General features: G+C 37.9%; 2 protein-coding genes across 2 annotated transcripts; both read right to left on the bottom strand.

Annotated features, from left to right (window-relative positions):
* Positions 1–8,953: 8,953 nt before the first annotated feature.
* MYF5 (myogenic factor 5) lies at positions 8,954–15,751 on the bottom strand. The gene is made up of 4 exons (XM_052000146.1): positions 15,261–15,751; positions 11,539–12,071; positions 10,323–10,398; positions 8,954–9,743 (listed from the first exon to the last, which is right to left on the bottom strand). The coding sequence occupies exons 2-4, from the start codon at positions 12,037–12,039 to the stop codon at positions 9,550–9,552; spliced, it is 771 nt and encodes a 256-aa protein (XP_051856106.1). The 5' UTR covers positions 12,040–12,071; positions 15,261–15,751; the 3' UTR covers positions 8,954–9,549.
* A 4,969-nt stretch (positions 15,752–20,720) lies between these two features.
* MYF6 (myogenic factor 6) lies at positions 20,721–23,115 on the bottom strand. Its single transcript, XM_052001396.1, has 3 exons — positions 22,495–23,115; positions 22,110–22,200; positions 20,721–21,835 (listed from the first exon to the last, which is right to left on the bottom strand). Exons 1-3 carry the CDS (start codon positions 23,089–23,091, stop codon positions 21,714–21,716), a joined length of 810 nt encoding a protein of 269 aa, XP_051857356.1. The 5' UTR covers positions 23,092–23,115; the 3' UTR covers positions 20,721–21,713.
* Between the last annotated feature and the right edge of the window lie 326 nt (positions 23,116–23,441).

Here is a 23,441-nt window from a genome sequence, read left to right as displayed (position 1 = left end):
CTCTTTTTTAGAAGAAAGCATTCACGATAGATAGGGCATGAGGGTTTTGACATCTGCATAGTTTATAAATTTCTTGTTTCTTATTCTTGAATGATATTTTCAAAATTTCTGCTTTATATCCTATGTCCTCATGTGCACCGAAGTCATAAGCCAGGTGTTATACTATAAATCTATAAGCTAGAGCTCTGGCTTTTGAGTCAGGAAGAACTGGAGTTCAAATCTGTCCTCAGATTCTTAGTAATTGTGTGACTAGAAAAATTACTTAACCTCAATTTGCCTCAGTTTGCTTAACTATAAAATGAGGATAATAACAACACCAATCTCTCAGGATTGTTAAGAAGATCAAATGATATTTTTGTAAAATATTTTGCAAACCTCAAAATTCTACATAAAATTTCAGATTGGGGGCAGCTAGATGGAGCAGTGGATAGAGTGCCATCCCTGAAGTTAGGAGGACCTGAGTTCAAATGCGACCTCAGACACTTAATACTTCCTAGCTGTATGACCCTGGGCAGGTCACTTAACCCCAATTGCCTCAGCAAAAAAATAAATAAATAAAAATAAAATAAAATTCTAGTGGATTGGAGTTAAAAAATTATGATGGTTGAGAATGAAAATTGATTAGTAATTTAATATACAAATTCTTGTGAGGTACACTTCAAAATTGCCTCTCTTTTTTCTAACTCAACTCAATTCAATAAAAAATCCATTGAAAAGATAAATTTGGTGAGTATCAATGTGTAATTGACTGGAGTGGGAAGAATACTGTCCATATTATGGAACAGATCCACCTTGGGGTTCTTAATAAAATATCTCTGCATTTTTGTTTTCTATGTCTTTTCCATTCTCTTCTCTTAGGTTGCTCCTACTCATACTCACTTGGCTGGGGAGATAGATGAGTATGGCTTATTGGAATTGAAAGTTATGATGGTTGTGGATGGAAAGGTTATTGGAAGTAGAAGGAAATCTTTATTAATCTCACTCTTTTGCAACTATTCAAGTTCATTTAGTTATGGTAGGGGTAATGGTAGAGGGCAGGCTTCAAGTACAGACGGATATATTACCTTATCATATGAAAACCAATTTAGTTCAGTCTGCAGAAACTCATTCATTATGAAACAGTTTCTACCAAGTAATAAATTTTTATTTTTTATTTAGTCTGTGGCAATCCATGAAGAATGTCTAGTAATGAAAAGAAAAGTCATTATGTGTGCTAGTATAGGAAAGTAGACAGACTAGGGAAATCAAGAATCCTAGAAGTATCGAAGAGGTAAAGTATGGACAACATCAAAATCCCAAAGTATCTAAGACACCAAGGTTTTCCTTGGCTCTGGAATCCCTTCCTGAGTAGCTTCCTTCACAGCTATGGGATATGAGGACTCTGGGAGAAGGGTTATCCTGATTACACAGGTGCAGCACATCAAGCAAGATGGGGAGGCCTGGCCAGCTCTCCAGTTTACATTTTAAAAGAGCCGGGGCTAGCTCCAGCAAATTGTGTGAAGCCAATTACCCCTTGGCGTTGACACTTAGAAATTCCTGCCTAGGAACCTCTATGGGCTGACCTGCCTGGTGACCACCAGCTGCTTCTGGCCCACACCCTAATTTAGCCTTTGCTCTCCCTGACAGGTGGCTTAGCTGATTTACTGAGCTGAGGTTACCTATTAGGGCACATCTTTTGCTTCTGCCCCTGGTGTCAAACTCAAATAAAGACAGGTGCCATAAAACATACATAAGAATCCATGAAGGTCCCATATAGACTTAGAAAACCACAGATTCTCACTATCTTTGTTTTGTTGTATTTTTGTTTCATCAGATACTTTCCAATTGCATTTTAATCTAATTTGGCTGTGCTAAGAAGTATTGGAGACCACATGGATGGTCCCTGTTCTGCTGTATTAGATGCACCTAATTAATCACCCCATTAGATACATTTGACTTCTGATTTTGTGTTTTCCACTGCATCTGGGAGACAAAACTTGTGTCTTTGAGCTTGGATATGCTATGATTTTATCATCAAGAGATATCGCAACCCAGTGGAAACATTATTGGACAAAATAATCAAGAAAAATCTGGGTTCAAGTCCTGTTTCTGATACTTCCTAGTTGGGTTGCATGGCCCTGGAAAAAAAGTCATACGACCCTCTCAGAGTTTTGTTTTGTTTTTGTCATTGATAAATAGTTGTAATAAGATTTGTACTTTTGCATAGTTATAAATAAAGTTCTTTGTAAACTTTAAAATGCTAAATGCTTTTTTTTTTTCCCCTTAGGCAATTAGAGCAAAATGACTTGCTCAGGGTCACACAGCTAAGAAACATTAAGTGTCTGAGAACAGATTTGAACTCAGGTCCTCCTGACTTCAGGGCTGGTTTCCTATCTACTGCACCATTTAGCTGCCTCCTAAATACTTTTTAGAGGACCTCAAACTATGATTTTGTGACAAACTATCTAAAGACTACAGAAGCTCTGAATGAATTGTGTTGTATGAATGACATATTAATAAACTATAAGGAATGATGAATATGAAGAATGCAGAAAATCCCAGGAAGATTTATATAAGGTGATATAGAATAAATAAAGCAGAAGGAAGAGAACTAAACTATTCATATAGCTACATATGTATATATATATATAAATATGATACATTTGTGTTTATACATGTATGTATATATGTATATATTATATGTGTGTATATACTATAGATCATATAGTGATTAGATTTAAAAATTAAAAGGACCTTAAAAATGATCCAACTTTTTCATTCATGAGAGTTAATTGACTTGACTAAAATTGAACACGTATTAAAGTTGAAATTGGAACTTGACTCAAACTTCCTTACAAATCAACTCAAGCATCACTTTCTACTTAAAGTTTTCTTGATTCTCATAATTGCTTTCTCTCTTTTTAAAATTTGTTTAAATTTTAAATTTGTCTACAGGTAGATAGCATGTTATATCATGGGTCCTTTGGAGTTGTGATGGAGCATTGTATTGATCAGAATTCTAAATCTATTACATTTAATTATCTTTACAATATTAGTGTTACTGTTGACAATATTCTCCTGATTCTACTACTTTACTTGCCATCTTCCCCTTTTTCTGAAACCATTCTGCTTGTTATTTCTTATACCACAATAGAATTCTATCATAATCATATAGCAATCTCTCAATTTCCAATTATTTGCAACCACAAAAAAAGAGTTGCTATAAATATTTTTAAACATAGACCCTTTACCTTTTTCTTTGATTTCCTTCTTTGCCCTTTCATCTTAAAATACTTTGTATTCTGGCATTTCTTCTATCTATATATGAATTCTGCATCTTTCTTTCATGTATGTACATTGTATATAATATGTATATAAGCATAATAGTGTAAGTATTTATGTGTATAATGCATATACACCTGATTATATCTAAAAATGCAAGTGTGTTTGCATATATATGTATTTGTATATATACATATATGATATCTATCTATCCTTCCTCCCTCCCTAAGACATAGGCAATCGGCTTTAGGTTATACATGTGAATTGTGTAAAACATTTCCATATTATTCATTTTGTGCAAAAAGACTAGAATAAAAGAAAAAAATTAAAGAACATGAAAATAATACATTTCAGTCTGTATTGAATCAATATTAGTTCTTTCTCTGAAGGTGTATAGTATGATTTAACATTAGTCCTTTGGAGTTGTCTTGGATCATTGTATTATTGATAATAGCTAAGTCATTCAAAGTTCTTCATCAAATAGTATTGCTGTTACTGTGTACATCATTCTAGAAATACACTCGTGAAAAGATGACCAGTAATAGGGGAGGGAATACATCCAAAGAAAGGCAGAACTAGGGAATGAATGTGGAGGAGAACATATAAGGATTACATGTGATAAAAAAAAAAAAGTGTTCTTGGAATAACTCGCTGGACCATTGCTGCCAAGTTGCTAATGTTCTTAGAGGATATGATCGCACCTTTCTTGGCTCTTCCTGACTAGGAGTTTTGTTATTATTATTCAACAGTTTTAGCCTGGGCATTTCTGAAGAACTGCCTTGTGCTTTGTGCTGACCTTTAACATCTAAATGGCTTTTCCCATAGGGGAATAATTGAATAAATGGGCCTAAGGAGTCATTAACTTTATTCAGATATGTTTGGCCATCTAATTAGAGAGATCCTTTGGTATTTTAAATCTTTCTTCTGAATACTTTTTATAATGTATTTTGTATATATTGCTTTCTTTTTGTCTCCCCTCTAGGACTGTATAAACAACTTGAGGGTGGGGAGCTTTTGCTTCTTTTTGTATTCACAGTACCTGTCACATAATAGTACTTAATAAAAGTTTATTGAATGAATTTAACTTCTTTGGGCCTTGATCTATAAAATGAGAGAGGCTCAGACTAGATCACTTTTAAAGATTATATTCACCTTTGATTCTAAGAATAACCTTGCAATTGGTCTTGTTTTCAGTTTTTTCTCTCCATAATCAGTCCTTTTCACAGTTGTCAAAATAATATTCCTAAGGCTCAGGCCATTCTCCTACAAGATTTTCTTAGCCTCTGGGTTCTAAGCAATCTAGCTCCAACCTACCTTTCTAGATAATTTACAAATTTCTCTTCTTCATGCATTCTATATTCTAGCCAGTACAAACTATCAGCTGTTTCCCAAACTCAATAATTGACTGACTCTTTGTATCCACAAAAGCCTTATCGAAGTAAAGAATATATTTCCTTATCACCTGTGGGTCTCTGGGCACTGATCTTTCTTCCCAACATGCCATTTTCTCAGTGAAAATATCATTCAATCTTTCTAGTATAATAAGTACTACCTCCTTTTTCAAGTTACCTTTACTGACATATCCTTTCTAACAGCTTCTGAGAAAGATTAGTTAAGAGATCAGACAATATTTTATTTGTGATTTTGTATTTTCTTTTCTTTCATTCATGCTTGCATGCATGCATGAAAATAGGACTTTGTCTGAATGGAATTGCCATGACTTTAGGGAAGGTCGATTTTCCCCTTGATCAAGAAGCATTTTCATAATTCTTTCCCTTTGAGATGTTACTTATTTTTATTGGTTACAACAGTGTCATGAGCTATCTTGTCATCATTTCCTCCATTTGTCAGTTGAAGCAACTAAGTTTAAAGGACAGAGAGAGAAATTAACCATAGACTCTGGACTAGATTTCCTAAGTGTTGAATTTTCAATCTCGCTATTGCAGCAAGGGGAGACAATTTTCAGAGGTTAAGGTGTTCATCAGAACCTCCAAGAAAAAGGGGACTTAGGGCTCTGCTGATTTTTGTGTAATGTATAATGATGTGAGAGCATTTGATTGTGAAATTTGCCTGGGGATTCTGCCATCCAACAGGGCTTATCTGAAGTCACAAATAGCTGTGCTACAATATCATTCCCAGAAATACCACCTCCACAAGTCGGGGAATTAAGTTACCACTTTAGTCTCCTTACTTTTCTAACCCTGGAGAATAAGCTCTGGGAAGTATCAATTTCTGAGTCACTGTTTGTTGGAATGCTATCTTAAACAAGACACTCCCTGAAATCTAGAAAGTTTCTACTAATTTTAACTTAATTATTATCTCTTTCAAAAAAGAGAAAGATAGTCGTAGAAATAATATACAAATATTATGAAGTACTTTTTGGTTAAGTAAATTCATCCCATCTCTCTCAATTCTCAAACATTAAAAAACATATGCATTTCCCAGGCTTGGGGCTTTGGACTCTGTGGCTGTTTTTGAATTTATACAGGTAAAGATGAAAATGTAGTAGTTACTCCTAAGAGCTGTCTGTGTGACTTTTGGGGAGTACTAGCCAGTTATAGGACCCTTCCTTGAGCAGTCCATCAGCCAACAAGCATTTATTAAATTTTATTACTTGAGCAGATGTAGAGGCAGTCCAGTTGTTTGCAATGGACTGTTTGGGGGCCCATCCTGATACTGCCTATTCATATATTTTATATTCTTCCTTTTCTGTTCCTTAGATGATACCCAAGCTGGCACTCTTTTCTTTAGAGCAAAGCTTCTTAAAATGTGTGTCATGACCTCATATGGGGTCTCATAATTGAAACAGGGGTTACAAAATTATGATTTATCATCAGTAAATGTTTGAATTTATATACCTCTTTTATAAACTTACATATTGGTGGTCATGCAAAAATTTCTAAAGCAAAAAGGAGTTGCAAGTGGAAAAAGTTTTAAAAGTTTTGCTATAGAGGATCAATGATAGAAGAATTTCTGCCAAAAAGAAAAATGTGGTTTGTTAGTTTTGAGCACTTTCTCCGGTAACAAAAGAGCTATCTTCAAAACCTTTCATAAGTACATAGATTTGAAGCAAAATGAAACCTTAGAAGCTATGGCGTCCAATTTGGTCATTTTACCAATGGTAAATGGCAGAACTAGGATTTGAATCAAGAACTTCTGACTTCAAATGACTAATTCTAACTTACAATGCTACAAATGGGGTACACTACACCAATGACTTTGTGGCTTGTCAATTTATGAAATATGGGAGATCAGAAATCCCTTTAATAAAATATTTTATAGTAGTATGACACTTACTTACAAAGTCAACTATTCATTGCTTTTCAAACCTTAAAGTATTGTATGAACAGAATATCATTATCATTAATAGAAATTTAAAATGGAGATAACAGTCTTAAAAAAGACAAAGAAGTTTGGTAAACAAAAATTATTTTTATGCATTGAAGGAATATAGTGATGTATCTCATCATGTCTTTGACTAGATCAATCAAAAATTACTATTTATTTGTTAATTTAGCAATTTTTTCTTTTTTCTTTTAGAGAAAAATAGTTATGAAAGAAGTAGCAATGTTGTAATGAAAAGTGTTGGATTTGAATCATGAGCTCAATCTTAGCTCCCACTAGTGTTACATGTATGACCTTGGATAAGTCATTTCCAACTCTTAGGCTTCAATTTTCTTATCTGTAAGATGCACCTCTTCATTTCATGCACCTCTAGATCTTATGCTTAATTCTGTCACTGAAGTATTGACAGAAGCATTGAAGGAAAAAAAAAGAATTGGATGTTAATTTTTAAATAATAGCTTTTTATTTTCAAAATACATGCAAAGATTGTTTTTAATATTCATCATTGTAAAACTTTGTGTTTCAAAATTTTCTCCCTTTCTTCTCTACCTCCCCTAGACAGCAAGTAATCCAGTATATGTTAAACATGTTAAATATATGATATATATATATAAACATACCTTAAATAAGTAATCCAGTATATGTTAAACATAAGATATATTTCTATACATATTTCCACATTTATCATGCTGCACATGAAAAATCAGATCAAAAAGCAAAAAAATGAGAAAGAAAAAAAAGCATTAAAATATTATGTTGTGATCCATATTCAGTCCTCAGAGTCTTCCTTCTGTATGTAGTTGGCTCTCTCCATCACAAATATACTGGAATTGGCCTTCCCAGCTCATTTTACAGAAGAAAAACATTAGAAAATAAAATTAAGTCACTTGCCCAAGGTCGTACAGCCAGAAGGCCAGATTTGAGTCTTTCTAATTCCAAGCCTAGTGGTCTGTGCAATGCACCATGTAAATGACCCTCTTCCCTGAAATAGAGCTACAATTATGTGAACATAGCTTATCATATAGCATAAGTTTAATGTACTTTACAAGTCTAGTTTTTGTCCATTATCCTTTCTGAACTTTATTGCTTATTAACTGAACACAGTACTCCAGATGTGGTATGACCAGGGAAAAACAAATCACTTTCTTATTTCTATAACCTCTTTTAATGCTAGCCAAAGATTGATTTAGCTTTTTTTGTCTGTCTGTCTGTTTTGCTACCATATCATACTGTTGACTCCTATGGATGAGTCAGCCTAGGAAGATTTTATTACAGCCCTCTTTTAGTCTTAATAATATGGAAACACAAAAACATAATTGTTTAACAATTCATGTGTAGCTCTCATGGACAGTAATCTTAAAAGAATATCTACTTGAAGACAGAAAAGGAAAAAAATACAAAAATCTCAGTTTTGGAAGGGACAGCAGAGTTTATTTGATTAGATACTTATTTGCTGTGTGACGTAGGTAAGTAACTCAACTTCTCTGTGCTTCCTTTTCTTCTTCTACAAAATGAGGAAGTTGAGCTCCATGGCCTCTGAATTTCCCCAACTCTTAATGTATGATCTTGTTCCGACCCACACATGGACATAAATCTCTACTACAACATAGCTGGGATGTGTACAAGCAGCCTTTGTTTGAAGATCTCTAATAAAGGTAAATTCATCATAGCCCATTCCACTCTCGGACAGTCCTGTTTGCTAGAAAGTTTTTTACCTTCCTTTAGACTAAGTCCATTTCTTTGCAACTTCCATATATTACTTCTAATTCTTCTCTAGTTCTACTTAGCTCTATTGTCAAATAAAACCCACTGAGAATTTCTTCCATACTTCAAACTCTCAATGATAGCTAATATGTTCTGATAACTCTCCTCTTCCTCCAATTAAACATCCCCGGTCTCTTAAAAGAGCCTATCATCATATAATGTGATCTCTAGGTTTTTCCCTAACCTGTATCCCTAGCCAAAAAAACATTTAATTTATGTTTTAATAACGTTTGGCAAACATCAAAATTCTATAGATTCTGTGTATCCATTTAGATGCCATTAGTGTGAAATCACCTGCAGATCTCCATTTCCATCGCATAATTACCCTTACATATGAAATGTCAAGTTAGAGAAATGGTATCCTTTAGCTATGAAATACCTAATTGGTTTCACATTGACTTTTAACATTGGGAAGTAAACAGGACTTTGGAAGAGTCTTCGAGATGCCAAATAGCTGGATTGGTCTAATATTCTAATGTGCTGGTATTGTATAAGCTCAGTGTTAAGGACTTTGTACAATTTCTTGATAATTTCTCTGGAAATTCATGTTTTTTCAAAGAATCAGACCAACAGATTTCTGTGAGTAGACATTTTTATTTATAGTGGCACTTTCAAAGTTTCTCATATCTTGAAAATATCCACAAAAATACTGGCTTATTTTTACATTAGAAGGATGCATTTTGCATATAAAAAGAGTAAAATATATACTATTAGGCAGTATTTTTTCTTTGTATTTAATAAAACTGACTTTAGGAGCAAGCAAAATTGAACTATGATTAAAGTCTTCATAACTGATCCCACCCATCTTTTAAAGTATAAAATGCAGTTCTAATAACAATGAAAGAATGTTTTTGATAAGTAACATTTATGAAAATATAACTTAAGTATTCTGCGAGTTACCCCTCCCCACAACCTTCTGCCATGAATAATATTATTAAAATATATATCAAAAGTAAAAACAAAGCATTCGTATGATGGTGACTTTTTAGTTAAATACATTTTCTTATAAAGTGGCAAAATAGTATTCACAAATATACAACTAATATGAAATATTTATATACAGAATGTCTTAGCTTGGAAATTTGCACAGCCTCCTGTTTCATGGTCTAACAGGCTTTCCTGTTAATTCTGTACTTGGAGGAAAAATCAGTGAGTGGAGTTAATCTCAAGTCTCAGAGTTCATAGCACATGATAGATGAGCCTGGAATTAGGGGCCCCTGGTGTTTCTGGCTGAGAGTCAGTGCTGGCAATTGAAGAGAGAGAAACAGGGTCTTGAAGAGTCAACACAGGTTGGTCAGATGATGAGATCCGATCCACTATGCTGGATAAGCAGTCCAAGCTGGATAATGTGGAATTTTTGTCGTTGGAGGAAACTGAGGATGGGAGAGAAACACATTATGAATTAGACATGGATAGAAAGATTTGTTACTTTGCCCTCCTCCTCTGTCTTGATCTCTTCCTCCTACACTCAAAAGTCAGGTGGCCATAGAAAAAGAGGAGCAAAAATTGGAAGCAAATATCTGGGGGACTCAAGCAACAGGAACATGTCTTTAATGGCTGGATAAAAGGGGTAGTAGGTAAGGAGTAGAAACAGGTTTTTTGTTGGATTTTTTTGGATTGAGGTTTTTGTTTCTTTGCTTGCTTGCTTGCTTGCTTGTTTGCTTGTTTATAGCTCAAAATATCATCAACTTATCATTTACCCAATAAAAATTTTAAAAAGTCACACAGAACTTTGGTTTGGTTAGAGCAGGGTTCTTTAAACTGTAACAATATATTTGCTTTTCTTCATCATCTTGTGTTTTTTATTTTATGCAATGAATACATTATGATAAGAAGAGATCCATAAGCTTCATAAGCTGTCAAAGAAATCTGATGAAAGTTAAAAACTCTTTTTCTAGAGTGAGCTGTCAATGAACCAGATCTGAAGCTCTTCTATGACCATTAGCACTTACCATTTGTCATATCAGGGCAGTAGACACTGTCAAAACTGCTGTTTCTTCTGGACCACACGGGGCTGTTGCATTCAGCCTAAGAAAAGCAAATTTTTTTTTTTAGTTTTAGTGTTTGACAAACTGGAACTCTGGACAAGAGTTCAGATATCTTCTTCTGACCCTGGTGAACCCCTTACTTCAATTTTATTTTTGAAATGGAGAGCTCTAGTGAAATTACCAGGACAAAGAAGTGGAGGGGGACAAAAGAGAAAGAAACAAAAAGGGAAAGAAAAAAGAGAAAAAAGAAAAGGTGAAGGAGAGGCAGAGAGATACAAAGTCAATCAGAGACATTGACTCAGAGAGAGAGAGAGAGAGTAGAAATGAGCTGAGCTGAGATTGCAATATTTATTGGTTTATCCATGAAGAATGGATGGAAGTAGGAGGAAGCTACCCTAATTTAGTGAGAGAACACTTTCCCAGGGCAACAACACATTAAAACCTGGCACAGATGAAGCAAACGCTCTCAGAAAAGAATGCATCAACAACTTCTCAGAGCCAGGCTTTCTCAGGGGAGGGTTTATGGATTGGGCTTTTTTTTTTTTTTTCCATTTCTTCATTAAGTTATTAAAAACATGGGCAATGTAGGCTTCAGAGATTGAGCCTTAGTTCTCTGTGTGTGGCAAAGCAGACTTAAATTACATATTTGAGAATAGAGTATAATGGAGAAAACATTTCATTGCTTCCTCCCAAAGATCACTTTGTGATCTTTCTCCTTAGTAGCAACCTTTGGCAAGCAGCACCTTGCTGAATGAAGTGCCCTCCACTGCCTTAGAAATACAAATAGGATTGTGTCAATTACACAGGAGTTGTGTACACTTAACAGCTGATGTCCGGGGTCAGAATTGGAAGGACCCTTAGAGACCATCTAGGTCAACACCCCTCATCTTACAGATGATCAAATTGGGGCCCATAGAGCTTAAGGTCACATAGAGATGGGCAACATCTAGGAAACAGGTTTTCTTAGTGTCAGCCTAATGATCTCTATTCCTGGCTTGCTGCTTCCCTAAAACAGAAGCATGTAATGTTTGTAAGTATAGGTCTATTCAATATTTTACAATATTAAAAGTCACCACATCATGTTAAAAAAAAAAAACAAGCCACCTAATACTTCTAGTATTTTTTCATTTTTTAATAATTCTAATAAAAGAAGACAATCATCTATGTAGGAACTTCTTACCATCCCATCCGAGCAGTTGGAAGTGGGGCTGGTAGGTTCAGAACAGCTCTGCCCGGGTAGAGTATAGTAGTTTTCGACCTGTTCCCTCAGCAGTTCTTGGAGGCTCTCGATGTATCTGATAGCATTCCTGAGGATCTCTACTTTGGGGAGTCTCTGGTTAGGATTGGCCGTAGTACACCTCTTAAGTGTCTCAAAAGCCTGGTTCACCTTCTTCAGCCTCCGCCTTTCCCGCATGGTGGCTGCCTTCCTTCTGTCCATGGTGGTAGACTTCCTCTTGCAGGCTTTGCAAGCCCACATGAGGCAATGGCCCGCTTGGTGGTGACCCGTCGGGGCTCGCACATGCTCCTCTTCGTCCGAGCCTTGGAGGTCTGTTTTGTGAGCTCCGAAAGAAATCATTCTGGACTCAAACTCATCCCCGAAGTCCCCTTCTGGAGAAGGGATGCAGGAGCTGTCGTAGAAAAATTCGGATGGGGAGAACTGGCAGCTCTCCATCATTTCCATTCTGCCAGAGGAGAGAGGGAGGGATGTTGCACCTGGAGGGCAGAGAGAGAGAGACTCCAGTGAAAGTTATCCTGGCGTTCCACTAGGTCAATTTCCTCAGCAATTAGCTAGGGGAGAGGCTAGTGTCCTTAACTCAGAGGCATGGCCTCTTTATATATTCATGGAGAGGGAGGTTGGTCCACAGTGGCTACTCATTATTAGCATATCCCACCACAACCCCTACTGGGGGCTGTCTGGGCAAACCTACTTTCCCCAGGAGACAATTTGCTGTTTACAACGCCTTTTGACTAGTTAATGATTTTACTGCATTTCTTTTTAATGGGAGCTGGCTTCTCCACCCACCCAGCCCCTCCCCCTTTTCTCTCTTACTTTCACTCACAACTTAACCAAACCATGAGACTATTTCTAAATATGATCTTAACAATAAGCAAAATTAAATTTTATGAAATTTCTCCCTTTCTTCAAATCTCTCTCCCCACACACCCCCTTTCGAAATAACCTAGACTTAGGGAAAACAATCCCTAGAGGAGACACAGAAAATAAGAAGGGGAGAGAGGGCCCTTCTATTGAATCAGTTATTTCTCCTCTCCAGTAACTTCACATCAAGGATTCTTCAGACAAGTGTGCACAATACATGAGCTTCATAAACTTGAAAATTCATTGGACTCTTAAGTTTTTCATCTTTTATGGCCTAGTTTAAGAATTCTTCTAAGTAAGACTTAGATAAAGCCATTTTTTAAAAAGTTGTTTTAATGGAGATTTTAACAAATTAGTCTTTTCTTAAATGCATATCATTGCTCCATCTTAAAAGAGATGATGGAAAGAGGCATAACCAAATAAATGAGTTGACTTGAATCCAAAATGTCTTTAGCCTTTGAAATCAAGGGGCCTCAACAAACCCCAGAAAAAAATGAAGACACAAATAAAGAAAAGAGAAAGAATGAAAGAGAAAATTACATCCTAACTTAATCCGTCTAACTTTTCTTGGTCTCTAGCTCTGACTCTCGTGTTTCCACAGACATAACAGAGAAGCAAGACTTGGGGTTTGCTCATTTTCTGCTTTCAAGCAAACTTACACCGTTACAGATGCGTCCCAGCTGCTGGAGCCACAATCCCTCCTGCTAGTGTAAAATTTCTAACCCCACAATCCCTAAGTAACTTCACACAAACCGGTGACAAAAGCCTTCCAGAAAGCTTGTAGCTAGATCATTGTAACCCTGAATGGGGAGGTGGGGGTGGGGGTGGGTGGAGGAAGGGGATGGTAATTAAAGTGGTAATGAAACCATTAACAGAAGGTTGCCAGAGCCCCAAGAACCAGCCCGTGGACCACATTCAGATAACTTGTGTTTGTGTGTTTTTAATTTTATGAAAATGGGTTATTCAAGGCACATGCCCATTATCTGTAGTTGCTAGATTCTAGTCTGAGTTATCTCTCTGCTAGGACTACATACCGGCTCCTAGAGGAAGCGGCCTTGCTTTAACCTCAGTCTGCCTGTCTGTCCAGTAAGTGTTATAGCTTCCTAATGTTTTTTGTCTGAGGGCCTTTTTAGGGGGGAGGAGGTAGTGTTTTGTTTTGTTTTGCTCTGTTTACTTTCTACAATTCCTTTTCCTTGGCTCTTGGCTTGGAGATTTCTTGTCAGTAAGGACCAAAAAGGTAACATTTTCATCAGAATTCACTGAGGCAAAGGGAACTATTATGGGAGATCAGGAGATGCACCAAGATGAGGGAGAAAAACAATACAGAAGTCTTTGCTGCCTCAAATCTTAAATGTCCCACCCTTACTGGGGAAAAAGTTTCTCTTAAAAATTTTGCACAAGCCCATACTGTTCACCCCAAAGGGTTCCTTAATTGTCTGGCCACTTGGGAGTACATCTGCAGTTTATTTAGGGCTATAAACAGGACCAGAGCCTTTGAAATGAATCCTGTATTAAGAACATAAACCTGATAAAGGACTAAAGTTACAGATAAAAAAAAAATCAAGACTGTGAATGGTAGCAATCCTTGGTGAAATAGTTGGAAACATTGAAATGGTCTTTGTCATCTTTGAAACACAGTATTCAACTCCCTCCTGTTCCCCATCTCAGAAGGAGCTTTCCCTTTGTCTTTTCAGACACCTCCTCTTAATTTCAACATGGTGTTTCAGTCATATAATTGGGTAAGAGATTAAACTATGGTTTAAGTGATAGAAGGAACTCTTTCCAGGGATTTTTAATTTGTGTGTGTGTTTTTACCTGCTGGCCATCTGGGGAGTCTATGGAGCCTTTCTCAGAAGTTAAAACCAACAAATATTTATTGAATGCTCACCATGTGCTAAATTCTGGAGACAAAAAAGAGGAAAAACAGTTCCTGCTCTCAAAAAATTCAATCTAATTGGAAATATAACATGAACAACTATATACAAAGAAAATATAAACATGATAAATTAAAGATAGGCACAAAGGTGAACAATTAGTATTAAAAGAGAATGATGATTTTCTGTAGAAGATTTTAACTTGTACTGAATATTTTGTTTGGAATTTGAAATATTTTAAAACTATAACAATAGGGAGCCCTGGATTAAAACTTCTGCCTTATGAAATAGAGAGTTGTCTACTTCAGTGAGGAGTTAAGTGAATTGCCCAGGCTCACCAAAGTCTAGAAGTGTCATAGATGTGAGACTTGAATCCAAATCTTTCTGGCTGAGAGATCAGTTCTCTAGGCATTGTTACACAGCCTTTAGTGCAAACAGTAGGTGCTTAGCAAATGCTTTTTGACTTTAAGTGGATTGGAGTATTTGCCAAGGAGCTGTGGTTTTTGGTCAGCAGTAATCTGACTACCTTTACTGGATGGTGAATCCTAAAGATATTGCCTGAGTACACTGGGCAAGTGCTAAAATAGAGCTGTTTACAGGTTTGTGTTCCGGTCACAAACAAACTTGATCTTTAATGTTGTAGTTGGGAGAGGGGGTGGGGGGGAAGGCAGGGAGTAGAGGAAGGTCTGGGAGAGAGGCACTTAGTGGTTATGACACTTCTTAGCCACCTTTCGCTAGATTCCTTGCCATTAGGCACTTGTAGTGGCAGGCCAAAGTCTACATTTTCCCCGCTACACTTAAGGTATTCTTTCGCTTCACTTTAGGCCGAAAGCTTTTCATCACATTCCCACAGCCCTGCCCCGTGAGGGTCCTTGACCGTGGGCGGCTTATCTCTGTTCTCCTCCCTCCCCGTCCAACCCGGCCTTGTACCTTACTCCAAATGGGCTACTGCAGACCGCACAACCTATTCCTTCTCCCCCTTTCTCCATCTGCCGGTGTAGTGCCGGGAAGGATGCTGTCACTCACGAGACTCTGTCATTAGGAGAAGCCCTCCGAGATTACAGTTCTCTTTGGTAAAGTGATCTCAAAACACATATGCAAACGTGCAGAAGGCGAGTGGAACAGCAGAAGTACCAAAACCTCAGCGCCCCGGGTTGCTTAATGGGGCTTGTGGGGAGGAGGGGAGGGAGGACCTAAGACGCTGGGCTCTGGGGACTGAGGTGCTGAAAATAGGATGCCAGGGCACCAACACAAGCTAGACACAACTTTTAAACGGTGCTCAGAGGCGAGGAAAGAAAGAGATCAGAAAATAGGAGGAAAATTTTCAAAGGACGAAAGACGCCAGCTTCTTCAAAGGCTTTGGGACTCAGGAGTCTGGCGGCTATTTCTTTAGGGGAGACCCAAAAGTAGGAAAAAGGAGAATCGGGGTGGCAAAAAAAGACCTTTCCAGAGAACCTGGGGGATATATTATATGCGGTTTAATATGTGTCTCGCATATAGTGGAGCTTAATAAAATATTTCCTGAATTGAAATTGGATTGGATTCAATTGATTTTCCCTCTCCTTGCCCTTCTAAGTTTATCGTTTGCGTTAAAATAAGCAAACTCCACCTTCCAGAATTTTCCTGGTCAGCCAAATTCTATTTTAAGATCACAGACCATTTCCACTTTCAGTGTGTAAAAAGTACAATTAGAAAAGATGTCTCATTGACTCTCTCCTTCTTTGTCCTTTGCAAAAGGGAGAGACTAGGATCTAGGAATATTAAAATGTCATTTAGTTTTTGCTGAAGTGATTGTTTTTCTTTTCCTGACTTCTTAAATTCTTTATTAAAAATGATGGCTTTCTGGGGCAAGGGAAGAAGGAGGAATGTATTTGAAAACAAATAATTTAAATAGAATAAAAATATCAATATCAGTATCAATGTATATGTATGTGCATTATATATATATGAAAACATATATATAGAGATATACATATGCGTATATAGGTATATGCATTTGTAGACAAACAAATAGTTTGATAGATGGCCTAGTTCTTCATTTCTGCAAAGTATGTATCCAATATCTGCAGGAAAAAAAAAAAACTCAACTAGATCACAATCCCTTATTTTTGACAAGAGAAAGAGTACTTATCATGCACACATTTATTAAATGTTTTATCTAACATAATCTAAAGACAGGACCATCAAAGCATGCAACACATGACTGTATACTTGGAATTGTCCTGGGCAGTCCATTTACTTTTCATTGTTGTTGTTTTTAATAAATGAAAGCTGCTTACACTGTTTAAAAAAAAAAGTAATTTGATTTCCATACAGTTTTAGTAATTTCTATCAGAGAAGTAAGGCTTTCCAAATAAAAATGAATCGTTCTAAGAGGCTTTTTTATTTTTAAGGACATTTTTAAATCACCCTCACACCTTTTACTAATAGAGATTATTACAGTTAAAACAACATGGATTTATGGACCTCTCACTGCAGAGGTATGGACTATATACATAAATGAGTTTGGGGAGGTGGTGTTCACCAGAATTCCAGACCTCTGAGAAGTCACCAAGTTTTTGTTTTTTTTAACAAGTCAAATATCAAGAGAAAGCAATTTCAAGGGCTTCTTCTCTGTCTTTTTTGGCGGGAGCCCCCTCAAAGACAGTGGCAAAAGAGGATTATTAATCAGTTTCAAGGAAGGGTAATTCTTCATCACTTTCATTCTTATTAAAAGGGATTTTTGTAATGTGCTAAACTTTTGGCTACTTTCAGCTCTGGGAATCAAGCACACCTAAGTAAACACATTAGTACCTGACAGAGCTGCTGGAAGAATTTGTGGGGAAGACAGCTGAAGAAGACATTGGCCTCTGCTTGGATACTGGGACTCCCAGGAGAGATCAAAGGGATGCGGACTTGAAACCAGGGAGAAGGATGGTCCCTACAGCCACAGCTTGTTGGAGCACATGGCTCAGCTGCTCGGTCTTGGTTGCTGAGTCTGAAAGCCAGCAAACATTGCACTAAGAGATAGAACTAGCTATTAGGGCTCTCTCTCTGTCTGTCTCTGTCTGTCTCTGTCTCTCTCCCCCATCTCTCTCTCTCTCTGACTGTCCCTCTGTCTCAGTCTCTGTGTCTTTATGTTTGTTTCCCCTCTCTCTCCCTTAAATCACATTTCATGTGAATTAAAAGTTTTAAAGCCAGAGGATGAAGTGTGTTACAGAATAGAGAGGAGAGATGTTTTTAATAGCCTGACTCTCTGGGAATACACCTTATTACCTATCAACAAATTAAATTAAATAAGTGAAACTATAATAACTGAAATAATGAAATAATGTAGACTGCTCCCAGTCTACATTAGTCTTGTGGGGAAAAGACAGTGAAATACTGTTGGCAGAGGACTCTTCATAAAAACAGATACATTCTAACACTAAGATTGAGTTAATAAAGACAGAAGTTGTTTCAGCAAGACATTTTTCAAAGTCCAAATTTCTGGACAGAGTTGTGTATTTTTAATTCTCATCCCCTTCCCCAAACCCATTCTTTACCTCCCAATCATTGTGGTACCTTGGAGAATATGAAATTGGAGGACCTGGGTTTGAATGATATTGCTGCTAATTTTTTTTAATTTGTTTCACTTTAAGCAAATCAGTTCATTTCTCTGAACCTCAGTGCCTCTTTTGTAAATTGAGAGAGTTGCATTGGACTTCTAATGTCCCTTCCAACTTTCAATATATAAGCTTATATATAGGGCCAGGAACAAATTACAACCTGGAATCTCAGCAGATGTCTAGCATATTCAGATTTGAAGTCTTTTGGCTCAGGTGAGCAGAGCTAGCAACTTAAGAAACTCATTTTAAAGAGACTTTTTCCTGGTAATATCCTTGTATGGATTAAAAAAAAAAAGTTCTGATCCTATTCTAAACTTGATAACTTTGAAGCTAGTCTGCCTTTGGAAAGAGGTTAGGTCACAATTAAATCACAAACCACTTATCTTTCCCAAGTTATTACCTCCTGACTGGAGTTCCCAGAAACCTGTTTGCTTTGGCTTTGGATTGGTAGATTATCATTATTAATATCAAACAAAAACATTTTAATTGCAAACACACCGAGGGTTTGCATTGAAAAGCCTTACATGTGAGCTACAAAATTGGAGGTCATAGGGAACCTTTGGGAAATATTTGTTTTATTTAATGAAGAACTTCTATACGCAAACTTTACTCCAAACAATTTCTCAGGTTACCCTGCTGCTGGAGATTGGGTAAATTTGGTATGTGAAGATGGAAAAAAATAGACCAGTAAATCTAATCCATGAATATAACTAACAACTTTAGTGAGAACTAGGTTTAGGAGCCTAAGAAAAAGATGAGTCTAACACACACACATACACTGTGGTTTATGATTATTATTTATTAATTATTATCAATTAGTAAATGCATTAAATTCAGAAAATGTTTTCTTTTGGTAAAAAACAATTCACCCCAAACATGCATATAAATATACATAAATATATCACACTCATAGAAAAAACACATACTACACACAGGCACTACATACACACATGTTGCATATTATACTTCTTTTGGATTCAGTACATTAGTGGTGAAATCTTTCTTAGATTTAGGTTATTTGCTGCTCTATTTTACAAGTTGCAGACTTGGCACTTGGATAAAACATCTTCTGGAAACAAACCTCAGCAACTTGAAAAAAAAAAAAACTAATACCTATCCTTGTCATTTGAATTTTTCTTTTTGAAGAGGGGGTGGAGGGAAAGGTGATGAGAGTGTAGCTTTAAAAGAATGGCTCCTAATTTTATGTGTGAACCTGACATGATGGAAAAGACTTTGGGTTGAAAGGGGAAGTTTTGGGTTGCAGTTTCCACTCTCCCATTCACTAATCTGCTGCCACAGTCAAGTTACTTAATTTCTGAGACTTGATTTTCCTTTTCTGTTAAATAAACATGTAGGATGATATGATATCTCTGAGGTCACTTACTGCTCTGCCATTCTGAGATATCACAAGTGTAGAAATCTTTGGAGAAGACATGTACAATGTTCTTTCTTCAAATGACTATGACTCAATACATTTTTCATTGAAATGAGCCAAAGGTGATGACAGATGGAGCTAAGCTGATGGATATAGGATTTATGGAAGAGTGAGAATTTGGGGGAAATGATGCTTGTTGTTTATTTTCTACCAAGGAAGCATGATAAAGACGGAGGAGTCAAACCTTGAGTTCAAATCACATATCTGATGCTTGCTAACTATAGTAAAGTTGTTTAAAGTCTCAGGGTATCAATTTTCTTATCTTTAAAATGAGCATGCAATGACCTTTGAGGTCCCTTCTAGCACAAAATCTATGTTCCTTATTCAGGCTGCTATTTGGGGACACCTTCCCCCCAAAACACAAGACAACCTTCTTGGACTTAGGAGGGAGCTGGGACCAGGGATAGAGACAAAAGATTTATTTTTGATTTAAGGATGTTGTGATATAAGGCATAGAAGAGGGAGGCTTCTTATAAGAAGAGATCTAAAAAGACCTCTTCTTAACAAGACTGCCCAAAACAAAAAAGCAGCATGACACCCCCTCAACCCCCTTTATGGTGCAGTTTCTTGGTGGTCACTCCTTCCTGAGATTACAGTATAAACAAAGCTGGCACACGTTGTAAAGAAAACCTTCTTGGGATCAATTCCTAGGGTTTCTAGCCTCCCATTGGGCCTAGTAAGAGGCTTCATGTGTTGTTGTATTCCTCTTAGTCAGCTTTCAACCATTTAACCCTTTCCTCCAGTGGCAGAAGATAGTCCCATCAAAGACACTTCCCCTCTTCCAGCTCTAACACAAAATTCCTCTCCTTTTATCCTACTTACTAACTGAAAAAAAAAACAAACTCAAACTGACTAGGCCTTGGAGTCAGTCAATCTTTCTCGATTCTGGTCTAGTTCAAGAAATGCAGGATCTTCACTTAGTTCCCCTAATCTTCCCAGTTACCCTGACAGAGGGAGGAGTAGTTGGGATTGTTAGTCTAAGTACAGTGGTTCTCAAAGTATGGTCTAGAGAATCCTGGGGATCTCTGAAACTCTTATAGAGGGTCTACAAATTCAAAAATAGTTTTTATTTCCAATATGGTAAATGTCTATAAATATAATCCAGATAAGCAAAAACTCTTTGGAGAGATCCTCAATAATTTTTAATAGGATAAAGAGACTGAAAACAAAAGTTTGAGAACCACTGGAAGAGTTTCACAGATAACAATATAGCTCCCAGACTCCTCTTAATTTTTAAATCTGTCAGCTAACATTTATTTATTGATTATTATGTCCCAAACACTATGTTAAAGATACAAAGAAAAAGTAACACAATTTCTGCCCTCTCCAGGGAAAGTGACAGGAAGAGAGTCAGGAAGAGTGTACAGATATGTCTATCTGTGTTTTTATTCATTTCCTAGCAAGTTCAGATTTTCTTAGGTGGAGAGAATATGGTAAAAAGTGAGAGAGGGTGTGGGGTGAGACACAATATATTTACCTTCTTGGATTGGAGCACAGAAGAAGAGGAACAGAATCCAATGCATACAAAAAGAAGGAATCCAAATGATCTAGACAAATTCCAATCCCTTACCCTGAATTTCCCCCCCTCCCCCCCCACACACTCTCCATTTAAACCCTTTTTGGTAAAGTGGAAAGGCCATTTTTTGAATCCCCTCTCTATTCTGTGTTTTCCCAAAAGTACAACATGGAGAAAAATCTCCAAAACTAAGAATCTAAATACCTTTGCCAATTGTCGGTCATTCTGATAGGTTTGGAGAATATAGAAAGGCCTTTTATTTGTACAATACTATCTTATTCGAACCATTTATATACAGTACTGCATTCCCCATCTTAAATACATTTCTTACATTTACATAAAAAAGAGAAAGTACTAAAAGTATTTACAAGAAAAAAGAAAGAAAGAAAAGAAAAAACCAACACGGAGTACACATTAAATAAAATTAACATTAAACCACGAATTTCCCACTTGGTTTCAGACAGGAATGAACTTCTCTGGATTGGGGTGGGCATAATTATAATAAAAGTCAACCTAATAAATTAAAATAAAAAATGAAAACTTGAAAGGACAGTCCATCTCAGCAGAGGTTCAGAGAAGCAAAGGCTTTTCCGTCTGAATGTACACAGCTCTTTGTGGGATTTTTGTTGTTGTTGTTGTTTTGATTTTTTGTTTTGGTTTTGTTTTGTTTTTCTGAGAAGATATTACTCTGTTTCCATCTTCCAGAAGATCTTGGGCATGGTTTTCTAAGTATTAATGCAATGTAACCTAATCTAAAGGTTAGGAATGGGGTGGGGGTGGGGGTGGAGCAGGGAACAATGTTCCAGCAGAAGCTAAGATCCCTCCAGAACCAGCAAAATGGTTCCTTATTTCTCCACCACCTCCTCCACGTTGATAAGCTTAGGGTCTTCTGAGGAAATACTGTCCACGATGGAAGAAAGACACCGAAGACTGCTGGAGGCAGATGACTCGATTATGGGCCCTCCGACTGTAAGGAAGAAGGCAGAGGCAGTGTGAAAAGAGATGAGACAATCCAAAGTCACTGAAAACTAAAATCCACAGGTTTTGCAAACTATATTTTAAGCTATCTCTAAGAATTCCAAGCTGGAGACAGAGCAGAAGACACTTTTTCTCCGTTATATTGTTAATCCTTCCCAGCCCTCCTCCCCCAGCTTCCCACCATTCCAACCCCTTTTAAAAACGTTTTACTTAATGTGTCTAAGCTGTTTTGGGAAGGTGGAGTTTACTTTTGCGTACTTTACCTTCTCTGGGACTTATGGCTAGGGCCCTGGAATGATCAGAAACATTTTCCCATTCAGAGCTGCAGGTGCTCAGGAAATCGGAACTGGGGAGCTGGAGCAAACACAAGAGAGATCACTAAGGCTAGGTTAAGAAGCAAGGATGGGAATGGGAAAGGGGATGCTTGATTTTCGGGCTGGAGGCGGGCTGGGGTGATGTAGTGGTGGGGTTAGGATATCTCTGGTCCAATTAACTAGCTAACAACTCCAGCTGCCTTTTTACTGGGCTCCTTAAGTTGGAGGGGCGATGGGAGGGAGAAGGACGGATTGGCGGAAGAGGGGAAAGAAATTGAGCAGCTGCATTTTTCGTTCTAGGAAGGATAGAGCCAAGGCCTCCCGGTGCCCTTACATTTGTTTGCTTAGGGCTGTAGCTGAAGGGGTCTGCCCCCAGCTCTTGCATCTTCTCCTGCTGATCTAGCCGGTGAAGGAGGTCCTGCAGCCGCTCGATGTAAGTGATGGCGCTCCGCAGTATCTCCACTTTGGGCAGCCTCTGGTTGGGGTTGGCCACTGTCCTGCGCTTCAGGGCCTCGAAGGCCTCATTAATCTTCTTCAGGCGTCTTCTCTCTCGCAGGGTGGCTGCTTTGCGCCGGTCCGTCGGGGCTGATTTCCTCTTGCAAGTTTTACAGGCCCAGATAAGGCACTGACCAGGACAGTGAGGCGGTTGTAAGCCCGGGGGGGCCAGTACGTGCTCTTCGCCGCTGCTGTCGCTCCCGGCTTCGGGGGGCATTTGGTCCTGGCAGGGAGACAGGGTGCCGTCGCTGCCCGGGTACAGAGGGGAGCCCTCGGCCATCTCCAGTTGCTGCAAGGCTCCATTCTCCCCGTCCAGGTAGAAGAAATAGGAGCCCGTTTCGAAAAGGTCCATCATTATGCTCTCCTCTTTGGCCTCTGGCTCTTCGGGAGCTGGGTGATGGGCTCCCAAACCCGGGAGGAACCACCCAGATGGCATCTAATTAGTGCGGTGACATAAATTGCCCCCAGCTTTATATATAGCCGAGGCTGAAACTCAATCCAACTTTTAGCTGTCGCGGTACCTCACCCTCCCAATGTGATTGCAGCTACCCTCCATCCCTCCCCCGTCATCCACCCCCCCCCCCCAATACTGTCCCTAGAACATCATCTCCTTAGAAAGACAACTCAGGTTACTACCCACTCCCAGAACCAGGAGACATCCGATTGTGTGCAGGGAGGGGGGAAGGTCACAACGCACAGAACCACTAAGCAACCCGACTCAAACAGCCCGGTGGAAGCTCTCGGATGTGCGATTGGGCCAACTTGCTTAGAGGGCAAGATGAGAGC

The sequence above is a fragment of the Antechinus flavipes genome, chromosome 5, assembly GCF_016432865.1.
Source record: "Antechinus flavipes isolate AdamAnt ecotype Samford, QLD, Australia chromosome 5, AdamAnt_v2, whole genome shotgun sequence".
Lineage (NCBI taxonomy): Eukaryota > Metazoa > Chordata > Mammalia > Dasyuromorphia > Dasyuridae > Antechinus > Antechinus flavipes.
This window is presented reverse-complemented; position numbering and strand designations above follow the sequence as displayed.

Excerpts from the sequence above, each read along its gene's own strand:
- MYF5 (XM_052000146.1), bottom strand. The coding sequence starts at position 12,039 with ATGGAAATGATGGAGAGCTGCCAGTTCTCCCCATCCGAATTTTTCTAC. Across the intron at positions 10,399-11,538 it reads CCAACTGCTCGGATGGGATG|GCTGAATGCAACAGCCCCGT; the intron begins GTAAGAAGTTCC and ends TGCTTTTCTTAG. Across the intron at positions 9,744-10,322 it reads CTGCCCTGATATGACAAATG|TTTCCTCCAACGACAAAAAT; the intron begins GTAAGTGCTAAT and ends TCCCATCCTCAG.
- MYF6 (XM_052001396.1), bottom strand. The coding sequence starts at position 23,091 with ATGCCATCTGGGTGGTTCCTCCCGGGTTTGGGAGCCCATCACCCAGCT. Across the intron at positions 22,201-22,494 it reads ACAGCCCTAAGCAAACAAAT|CTCCCCAGTTCCGATTTCCT; the intron begins GTAAGGGCACCG and ends TGTTTGCTCCAG. Across the intron at positions 21,836-22,109 it reads AGCCATAAGTCCCAGAGAAG|TCGGAGGGCCCATAATCGAG; the intron begins GTAAAGTACGCA and ends TCTTCCTTACAG.